Source organism: Cyclopterus lumpus, chromosome 5 (genome assembly GCF_009769545.1).
Source record: "Cyclopterus lumpus isolate fCycLum1 chromosome 5, fCycLum1.pri, whole genome shotgun sequence".
Classification (NCBI taxonomy): domain Eukaryota; kingdom Metazoa; phylum Chordata; class Actinopteri; order Perciformes; family Cyclopteridae; genus Cyclopterus; species Cyclopterus lumpus.
In genome coordinates this window covers 24,985,882-24,996,284 of record NC_046970.1, presented here as the reverse complement: position 1 = coordinate 24,996,284, position 10,403 = coordinate 24,985,882, and the positions used below count along the sequence as shown (strand labels likewise).

General features: G+C 46.1%; 2 protein-coding genes across 2 annotated transcripts in view; one reads left to right on the top strand and one right to left on the bottom strand.

The window, feature by feature from the left end:
* Positions 1 to 1,945, bottom strand: part of tma7 (translation machinery associated 7 homolog) — a 1,954-nt gene extending 9 nt beyond the window's left edge. Inside the window, exons 1-4 of the mRNA XM_034532168.1 lie at positions 1,795 to 1,945; positions 1,176 to 1,231; positions 898 to 985; positions 1 to 392 (exon numbers count right to left, since the gene is read on the bottom strand). The exon at positions 1 to 392 is cut by the window's left edge and continues 9 nt beyond it. Coding sequence (XP_034388059.1) covers positions 358 to 392; positions 898 to 985; positions 1,176 to 1,231; positions 1,795 to 1,810 — 195 coding nt within the window. The 5' untranslated portion in view covers positions 1,811 to 1,945 and the 3' untranslated portion in view covers positions 1 to 357. The remainder of the gene's footprint in view (positions 393 to 897; positions 986 to 1,175; positions 1,232 to 1,794) is intronic.
* Positions 1,946 to 1,954: 9 nt separating this feature from the next.
* ccdc51 (coiled-coil domain containing 51) lies at positions 1,955 to 6,990 on the top strand. Its single transcript, XM_034532128.1, has 7 exons — positions 1,955 to 2,222; positions 3,060 to 3,107; positions 3,678 to 3,888; positions 3,982 to 4,119; positions 4,201 to 4,365; positions 5,457 to 5,663; positions 5,744 to 6,990. The coding sequence occupies exons 2-7, from the start codon at positions 3,103 to 3,105 to the stop codon at positions 6,389 to 6,391; spliced, it is 1,374 nt and encodes a 457-aa protein (XP_034388019.1). The 5' UTR covers positions 1,955 to 2,222; positions 3,060 to 3,102; the 3' UTR covers positions 6,392 to 6,990.
* The last annotated feature ends 3,413 nt before the right edge of the window (positions 6,991 to 10,403 follow it).

Genomic DNA, 10,403 nt, shown 5'->3' with positions numbered 1-10,403 from the left:
AAAACTTTATTAGCATTTCTCTCCTCCTCTTATAACACAACAATTGGGGGAAAACCGAACTTGGGGGCATTTGGGGGTTTCTGATGGTTAAACTTTCACAAACAGACCTTCATTTCTGGTTTGAAGATGTTCGTTCAGTGGGAGCGACTGAGTCAACGGCTTTCAACAAATATATCAGAGCGGGGAAACCTCTAATTATTGACGTCATCGACATCCCCGAAATGTATTAAATTCATTTTCTCTGGTGGACACCAGGGCAGGTCTTTGAGTTTGGAGGTTTCGGATTCTCCTCGGCCAGAAAACGCATCTCGAGCCACAGGACGCGAAGCAGAAACACATCGGTGGCGGGTTACGCGCTTACTTCTTGCCCGATTTCTTGATGCCGCTGCTCCCTGGAAAAAAAAAACAACAAACACAACGGTTTTATTTTTATTTGTGTGCACAAGAAAAAAACACAAATATGACTGAAATAATTGTGCAGCTTCGGTTCATAGTTTATACATTTCAGAGTCGTTTAAGTGTTTATAACTGAAACAAGCGAAGTTAAATGAAACGGACAAAAAGTCAAATTGATGCATTCAAAGTGTTACTGAAGTAAAAGTACGAGCATTGATAAATTAATAGCCTACCAACAGTAAAAGTACTCATTCTGCAGCATGGACCATTTCAGAAAAATATGTATTGTAATTGTTTATACATTCATATTTGAAATGATGCAGCTGGAAAACTGGTGGAGGAAATTTTGGGGTGGCTGAATCTATAATTAACTTATTTTGTATTAATAATCTCAACGTGTAAAGTCTCTAATGATGTCAAACAAATGTTAAAAGTACAACTACTCGAGTAAAGTACCTCATAATCACTCCACCACAGCAATGTATAAAGATAGACGCTCACCTAGAGGCCCTTTCCCTGAAGCTTTGGCCTTCAGCGCCTCCATGGCCTTCACGTCGTCCTTCTGCTTCTGCTTAAAGGCGACATCATCCTGCAGGGATCAATACACAAATTAGACTCGGGTACATGCAAATTGTCAGTTTGAAAAAAAAAAAAAAAAGGGGTATATATATATATATATATATATATATATATATATATATATATATATAATGTGTGATGAAAATAAAATAAAAATAGGTTTATCTGATCATGAAAATATTCAGTCTGAGAGAACTTACCTCATCCATTTCCTTGGATTGTTTCTTGGGCGCCTTCAGCGGCTTCTTTTTGCCTCCTTTGGACAATAAGATAATAAAGTGTTCAATAAGCTCACTAGTAAATAAGACATTAATGAGTCTTTGTTCGATGCGTCATGACTTAAAATGAGTCCCAAGCCAAATAAACTACCACATTGCGTCGGTTTCACATTATAATACATGCGAGCTAAATTAAATATACACACTTTATTCATCCCCATAATTTAAAACACAATATTAGCTATAATAAATACATTTCCATGTGTTTGTTATAGTATTTATTATAGCTAATATTGTGTTTAAATTATCCGTTCGGAAGGCACTTTATAAGCCGAATGCACCAGGCGACCGCAATGAGTCCAAAGTGATCAATAAACTGTGTTTTCTATGCGTGAATTTCACAAAAAAACATCAAAAATAAATAAAAATGCGCATTTTCTGCGCGCAGTTTGGTGAACGGGGACAGCGGGTCGGGCGCGCGCTCCCTTTAGCCGCCAGTTAGCTCGCGTGCTAACCCAACCCGGTAAAACACGCCGCGGTGCGTTGCGTCACGTGACCGATACACATTTAATGATGACGGTCAAATCAATAAACGTCTCACCTTCTCTGCCAGACATGTTTCACAGTTGTCTAAAGTGGCTTTTAAGTATAGAAATACACGTTTCTGTTGTGTGTTTTTTATACTGCGAATACAGCCGGCTGTCGTTGTGATCCGCGCTGTCAGGACCCCTCCTGGTGAACTCCGAACCGGAAGTGGACTGCCCTGCGCATGTGCCTGAACGAAAAGTTAGCTGTAGCGTGCTATGTTGTCATTTGACCCGGGTTAGCCTTAAAGAAAACCGCGTCCATGTGCCACGCGTGGCCTGACATGTCATGTATCTAACTTGTGATGTCAGTTGAACTGTCGCAGGCTTTTTATTTATCACTAACAAATGTGTTTACCGGTAAATGTGAGCGACGCGACGCTAACAGCTCGTGAGTGATGAAGCAGGGACGAATAGTCGGATAACCTTGAAGGAACATTGATATGTAAGTTAAAGTGAACTTTACACGTTGTTGTCCTCCAGTCCGATTAATCATTTGTTGTGTCGGTCAGTATTAGAAGTGTGTTTGGTAACTACGGTGGAGGAGGAAGTGGTGACAAAAAAAAGTGTGTATATATATATATCCTACTTCCTGTAACATGTTCAATACAGTACTTATAATATGTGTATATGTATATATATATATATATATATATATATATATATATATCCTACTTCCTGTAACATATTCAATACAGTACTTATAATATGTATGTATATATTTATATATATATATGTATATATATGTGTGTGTGTGTGTGTGTGTATATATATATATATATATATATATATATATATATATATATATATTCTACTTCCTGTAACATGTTCAATACAGTACTTATAATATGTGTATATGTATATATATATATATATATATATATATATATATATATATATATATATATATATATATCTCCTACTTCCTGTAACATGTTCAATACAGTACTTATAATATGTATATATATATATATATATATATATATTAATAATAATGATAATATTCAGATCATTTTAATGAACAATGCAGAAATATATTTAGCAATTGATCGTAATGGACAGGGAGGCGTCATTGCATCGCAGTGGACAACGCCTTAATGTCATCGCCTTAATGTCATCGCCTTAATGTCATCATAATATTGTGGAAGAACTCAAATTTAAACTGAGATCGTACCCGAAATAAGAGAAGCTGATCCGGGATCAGCAGTTCGGATTGCAGCATTCACACACGAAAGCTCTATGGACCCTCTCGTTGACACGTTTGAACTGTTTCTCCTCACAGACGGTGTTGAATCTGCGGCTGCAGCCAAGTGGGAGCGTTCCCAATGAGGTACTTTGAGCTGCGTTCCCTCTTTGAAACGGGGGAAAGTCGGAATCTCAAATGTCGGTGGTGTGACGTCATCACCAGCTCATTACTAGCCTTCCGAGCAGGACCGGAGGCGTTTATGCCCGTGGACTGAAGGTGTAATCGGCAAAAAAAACAACCAAAAAGAGGGATTGTAATGATCTGATTCATGGACTACTTTATTGCCTTTGTAGAGAAAAAGGTCAAGTGTTAAAAGGTTGAATATCTGGTCCACTATTTGATTTGGCTGCAAAATATTTTTCTCAAACGCAGATTTTTAAGACCTCTTAAAGCATTAAAAAGAGAAATTGGCCTTCTTTGTATAATCCAGACGTGTAAATCGATCTTTAATCAGTAAACTGTCTAAACTAAGCTTAACACTCTGGATTAGTTCATCAGTTTATTTAATCGACGGATCAAAGAACCACTTTACACCGGAGATGTGTTCACATGTTTTATTGGAAACAATAAACGTAAAAAAAAAAAAAAACGTCAAAACCCACACCGATTGGTGGGCTCAGAGGAGGCGGGGCCTAATCCTCAGTGTCTTCGCAGGTGCAGAGGAGCTCAGGTGTGCGTCTGGGCCCGAGGCTCGTGCCGTCCGACCCGCCTCTCCCTGCTCGGATCTCAGCCCGGCGGGATCTCTCTGGTCCGAACCTACAGCGCTCAACACCCGGCCGGCCCCCCGCCGCCCACTGACCCCGCCCCTCCCGATGGGAAGGGCGGCGCCGAGGTGGTGAAGGAGCGCGCCCTGGCTGCACTGCAGGTACAGGAAACCGCTCTTCATAACAAAACCAACGGTTTTATAATGAACGCAAACATTATCGTCTGATGCTACTCGGCTCTCTCCCTCCTCCAGTATGCAGGCGAGCTCGGGCGGCGGTGGGGTCAGAGGTCAGCCCAGGCGGCCACCGCCTCGGCCAACCACTGGTGGGGGAGGTACGAGGAGTTTGTCGGGCTCAACGAGGTCCGCGGGGCCCAGACCCAGGTCACTGAGGTCAGTAGGAAGCGAGGAAACAGTGTGTGTGTGTGTGTGTGGTCATAGTCACCTGAAAATGACCTCCCGATCTTCTTCCAGGCCGAGGCGGCGTTCATGGTGGCCAGAGGGATGGTGCGCGAGGCTCACGGCAGCCTGGAGGCCCTGCAGGTCCGGCTGAAGGAGGTCAGAGACCGGCTGGACCGGGTCTCCAGGGAGGAGGCTCACTACCTGGAGCTGGCCACGCTGGAGCACAAACTGCTGCAGGTGGGCTGAAGGGGGCGCTGGTCACACCTGTAGTTTGATTCGTTTGGCCGACTCGAGGCATCTTGAAAGCGGACTAAGACCCGGTCTCCATCTGGGTTTTGATTGACAGCTTTCACACCAGAACCAACCTGAGTCTGTTCTAATCAAACAAGTCGGGTTCGGTATTCATATATCACAATGACCTTCCTTCCTTTCTTCCTTCCTTCCTCCCCTCCTTCCTTCCCTCCTCCCCTCCATCCTTCCTTCCTTCCCTCCCCCCTCCTTCCTTCCCTCCTCCCTTCCCTCCTCCCCTCCTTCCTTCCCTCCTCCCTTCCTTCCTTCCTTCCCTCCTCCCCTCCCTCCTTCCTTTCTTCCTTCCCTCCTCCCTTCCCCCTTCCTTTCTTCCTTCCTTCCCTCCTCCCCTCCATCCTTCCTTCCCTCCTTCCTCCCCTCCCTCCTTCCTTCCTTCCTTCCCTCCTTCCTTCCTCCCCTCCATCCTCCCCTCCCTCCTTCCTTCCCTCCTCCCTTCCATCCTTCCTTCCCTCCTTCCTTCCCTCCCCCCTCCTTCCTTCCCTCCTCCCTTCCCTCCTCCCCTCCTTCCTTCCCTCCTCCCTTCCTTCCTTCCTTCCCTCCTCCCCTCCCTCCTTCCTTTCTTCCTTCCCTCCTCCCTTCCCCCTTCCTTTCTTCCTTCCTTCCCTCCTCCCCTCCATCCTTCCCTCCCTCCTTCCTTCCTTCCTTCCCTCCTTCCTTCCTCCCCTCCATCCTCCCCTCCCTCCTTCCTTCCCTCCTCCCTTCCATCCTTCCTTCCCTCCTTCCTCCCCTCCCTCCCTCCTTCATTCCTTCCCTCCTCCCCTCAATCCTTCCTCCCCTCCCTCCCTCCTTCTTTCCTTCCTTCCTTCCTTCCCTCCTTCCTCCCCTCCCTCCCTCCTTCATTCCTCCCCTCCTCCCCTCAATCCTTCCTCCCCTCCCTCCCTCCTTCTTTCCTTCCTTCCTTCCTTCCCTCCTTCCTCCCCTCCATCCTTCCTCCCCTCCCTCCCTCCTTCTTTCCTTCCATCCTTCCTCCCCTCCCTCCCTCCCTCCTTCCTTCCTTCCTTCCCTCCCCCCGCCCGCAGGAGGAGCGTCGCCTCCGTACGGCGTACGAGAACGCCGAGGGCTCCGAGAGGGAGAAGTTCGCCCTGTTTTCGGCGGGCGTCCGCGAGAGCCACGAGAAGGAGAGGACGAGGGCGGAGCGCACCAAGAACTGGTCCGTCATCGGCTCGGTGCTCGGAGCCCTGATCGGGGTCATGGGGTCCACGTACATCAACCGGGTCCGCCTGCAGGTGAGGGGGCGGCGCCGATTGTCGAGTGGCAGAGCGGCACGCCGCTGAGCATCGATCACCCTCGTGTGTCTCGTCCGTAGGAGCTGAAGAGTCTCCTGCTGGAGGCCCAGAAGGGTCCGGAGAGCCTGCAGGAAGCCCTGAAGGTCCAGGCCGGAAACCACCGCTCCCAGCAGGACGACCTCCGGACGCTCATCGACAGCCTCCGGGTCGCGCTGAGCGACGCCTTCGCGCAGAGGGGCGCCGTCCTTCGGGACGCGAGGGCTCCCGCGCCGTCGGACCCGCCCACGTGGCCTCTGTCGGCCCTCAAAGACCTCCAGACCGGCAGCCAAAAGACGGAGTCCATTCTGGAGGGTCTCCGGCCACAACTGGGACAGCTGGAGCAAGGACTCGCTGGAGTGGAGGGAGAGGTGTCGGCGGTGAGGAGGCTGCTGGAGACCAGGACGCAGGCCGAAAAGCAGGCTGCGGAGCTGCAGCTGGCAGCACCAGTGAGACCAGAGGGTCCAGAGGGTCCAGAGGGTCCAGAGAGTCCAATGAGACCAGTGAGACCAGTGAGTCCAGAGCCAGAGGACCGGTGGGAGTCGGAGGCGGCGGTGAGGCGTCTGGAGGACACCCAGAGGACGCTGGGGGAACGAATCAGGACAAACACTCTTTACAACGCCGCGTTCACCTACACCGCCACCGCCATCACCATCACCGCCGTCTACCTGCTGACCAAAGGAACTGGTTAGACTGGGATGCCGGAGCCTCAGAACACAACGTTTACCTGTAACTTGAGTTACGGCTGCTTTTCTGATTTAATTCTGTGATCTCCACATAAACAGGAACTGAAAGTCTTTGTATCATTTGTTGTGCGTATTTTATCCTAAACTGTGAAACATGATAATCAGGATTTCTCCAAAATTGACGCATCATTTTAATGAATTAAATTCACAATAGAAAACCAGAGAAAACCGGCAAATCATCAGAGTTGAGGCGCTGGAGCCAGACGACGTGTTTCAGCTTCATTTCAGAGCGAGTAATTTGTTTCCTTGTTTCCTTGTATCCTTGTTTCCTTGTTTCCTTGTTTCCTTGTTTCCTTAATTAGTGATTAGTGATAAATCCGGAGATCTCGTCACCTAAAGGGCCGAGCATTCAGAAGACGGATATTGTTTCACACTCTACATATTTTACTGTTTATTGTTGAACAAGAGAGCAAAGTAACAATTATTTTCATCATCATCGATTAATTAATTAATTCATATTTTGTTGCCTTTTTTCAAGTGTTTGTTTTGTCAGAACAACGATCTTCACATTTTAGAGGCTGTAATTAAATGAACTAAATCATGAATAGATTTGTGTTGAGGCATTAACTATTAATATTTCATCAGCGAGTACTGTGTGTGTGTGTGTGTGTGTGTGTGTGTGTTACACCACCAGCAGCCAGCAGGGGGCAGCAGCACGACGTGCGACGAGAGGGGAACTCACTAAAGTAAAAGCCGAGTGTCTTTATTTGGTAAACTTTATGGACTGACATGTGGACATAAGGTAATGCCACGACGTGTAAGTATTTTAGATAATAAAAGACTTTATTGAACCCTGGTGATACTTTGTATTAGTATAGTATCATATAATATAGTGTATAATGTAAATAAAACAGAATCCAGACCTCGTGGTGGTCCTCACTGATGCTCCTCTGGATCCATTCGGGTTGTTGGGGTCCACATATTTATGAAGTTTGAATTAAACCGACTTTCTTTATTGAGAAGCTCTGGAGTTAAATGTTTGTACTCTAACTCTGGTGTTACTAATATGGTCTTCAACCAAACAATCAGAACCTGGAAGGACATCTATTTTAAAATGTTCTTGAATAGTTTTATATTCAGACTTTTGTATAAATCATACGGTTATTATTAGTTATACGCACATTATATGCATATTTAATTTGACAACCTCAGAGCAGACAAATACCAGCAAACCCCCCCGTGACCCCTAAGGTCCTCTAAGAGGACCCAGACCCCCTAGAGGAGCCGGACCCCCTAGAGGAGCCGGACCCCGGCTTGGGAACAGCTGACCCGACTCTCTTTGGTGTTGATCTGAGTGTGTAAATAAATCTACTGCAGCAGGGAAGGAGGGAGGAAAGACAAGAAGAGATGGAGAGAAAGAGAGAGAGACAGGGAGGAAGGAAGGAAAGAGAGAGAGAGACAGAAAGGAAGGAAAGAAAGAAAGAGAGAGAGACAGAGAGAGAGACAGGGAGGAAGGAAGGAAAGAGAGAGAGAGACAGAAAGGAAGGAAAGAAAGAAAGAGAGAGAGACAGAGAGAGAGACAGGGAGGAAGGAAGGAAAGAGAGAGAGACAGAGAGAAAGGAAAGAAAGAAAGAGAGAGACAGAAAGAGAGACAGGGAGGAAGGAAGGAAAGAGAGAGAGAGACAGAAAGAAAGGAAAGAAAGAAAGAGAGAGACAGAGAGAGAGACAGGGAGGAAGGAAGGAAAGAGAGAGAGAGACAGAAAGAAAGGAAAGAAAGAAAGAGAGAGACAGAGAGAAAGGAAAGAAAGAAAGAGAGATACAGAGAGAGAGACAGGGAGGAAGGAAAGACAGAAAGAGAGAGAGACAGGGAGGAAGAGAACCGACCCGTCTCTCTCTCGGTGTGTAAATCCACTGCAGCAGGTGTTGGGTCTTTACTTAGCATGATGACGAATGCAACCACACACACACACACACACACACACACACACACACACACACACACACACACACACACAGACACACACACACACACACACACACACCCACACACACACACACAGGCTGCCATGCAACAAGTCACCAAACACATCATGTCATGTGGGGGAAACCAGTTCTACCCCAGAGGCTGAAAGGAAGACAGACAGGAACAGACAGGAACAGACAGACAGACAGGCAGACAGACAGACAAGCAGGCAGGAAGACAGACAGACAAACAGACAGGCAGGCAGGCAGGCAGGCAGGCATACATACATACAGGCAGACAGACAGACAGGAAGACAGACAGACAGACAGACATACAGGCAGGCAGGCAGACAGACAGACAGACAGGCAGACAGACAGACAGACAGACAGACATACAGGCAGGCAGGCAGACAGACAGACAGGCAGACAGGCAGACAGACAGGCAGACAGGCAGACAGACAGACTCAGTATACTCAGTAATACATGAATAAACACCTGCTGATTCATGCACGCAGATAAAAAACAAAGGTCACTGTCCTCTGACCATCAGTCAGAAGGTCAGAAGGTCAGGAGGTCAGAAGGTCAGAAGGTCAGGAGGTCAGAAGGTCAGGAGGTCAGAAGGTCAGGAGGTCAGGAGGTCAGAAGGTCAGGAGGTCAGAAGGTCAGAAGGTCAGGAGGTCAGAAGGTCAGGAGGTCAGAAGGTCAGGAGGTCAGAAGGTCAGGAGGTCAGGAGGTCAGACCTCTGAGGGAATGTATACTCCTGCATCTGAAGCCAGGCTGTCCTCTGCACTGTGCTGGAAGTGTCGTAAAGAGCTTTTAAAACAGGTTTGAACACGATGCTCCTTAACCATAAAACAACCTCACCGGATCCTAAAGTTAACCCCCAAACAGGTCTTCAAGGAGACTGAGAACCGAATGACCCGGTGACCTTTGAACTTGAAGATGCGTGTTCTCCCTCCCCCGCTGGAGATCACATTGTTGGTCATGTGATCAGGTACAGTAGTGACACGTGTCTCCTTTAATGCCCCAGGAGTTAAGAAGATCTCATTTAATGCAAAAGGAGTTATAAAAATGTCTAAAAATGTCTTTGTTAATGCAACAGGAGTTAAAAACAAATGTAAAATGTCTCCTTTGATGCACCAGGAGTTAAACATGTCTCCTGTTATGCAACGGGAGTTAAAAACAAGCAACATTAAAATAATAACAATAACTGTTTGTAAGATATATTTCTAACACTGACGGCACCCCTCGATCGTGGAAACTTGAAAAAAAATTGACTTTGCTATTATTCCGCTATCTTTGCAAATCAAAAATAACTCACTTGGTAAACGTTTTAGATGCTTTTATCTTTTATTGTTGTTATCAGTTAGTTTCTAAAAGCCTGCTCACTATGGAAGACTTCATCCCACTTGTGTTGTGTCATGAGACGCTGCTCGTGTTAGATAAGGATAAGACGCTAAAGCGCCTGACAAACATCCATGTTATGCAAACACAATATTTACACACACACTCCAGTGTATTACGTAACGAGGCTCATAAATCGACAGGTACCAGCTGATTTTACTATCTGTTGGTACATTTCCAATTTGCTTTTTCGTTCGCCGCTTCAAAGTTTCAGAACTCGATTTACACTGGAACCATTTCTGTGATGAAACACAATATTAATGATCAACGATGACGTGTCAGAGAAGGAAATCTAGTGTGAAATGCAAAGAATGCTGAAAATTAAAGGATCTGGATTAAGAAAATAAGTTTTTTTCAGATTAATGCGTCTCTCAGACGAGTGTTAAAACACCTATTTAGGCACTAAATATCTAAAATAGCATGTCTTCAGAAAGGCAAAGGTCTTATTTAGCAAAACAATGTGACGTTGTGTCTGCTGCTCCAGACTGACCCCCTCATAATTCCTCCTGAATCACAACAAGAGGTCTAATTGTGCAGTTTAAATACATTAAAGCTAAAAAGCAGCTTAAACTGAGGATAACCAACGAGTGGGAGGAAAAAAACCTGCAGAACAAGTTTTGAGGGGAAGCGAGAGTTCCCTTTCACTTCTTAA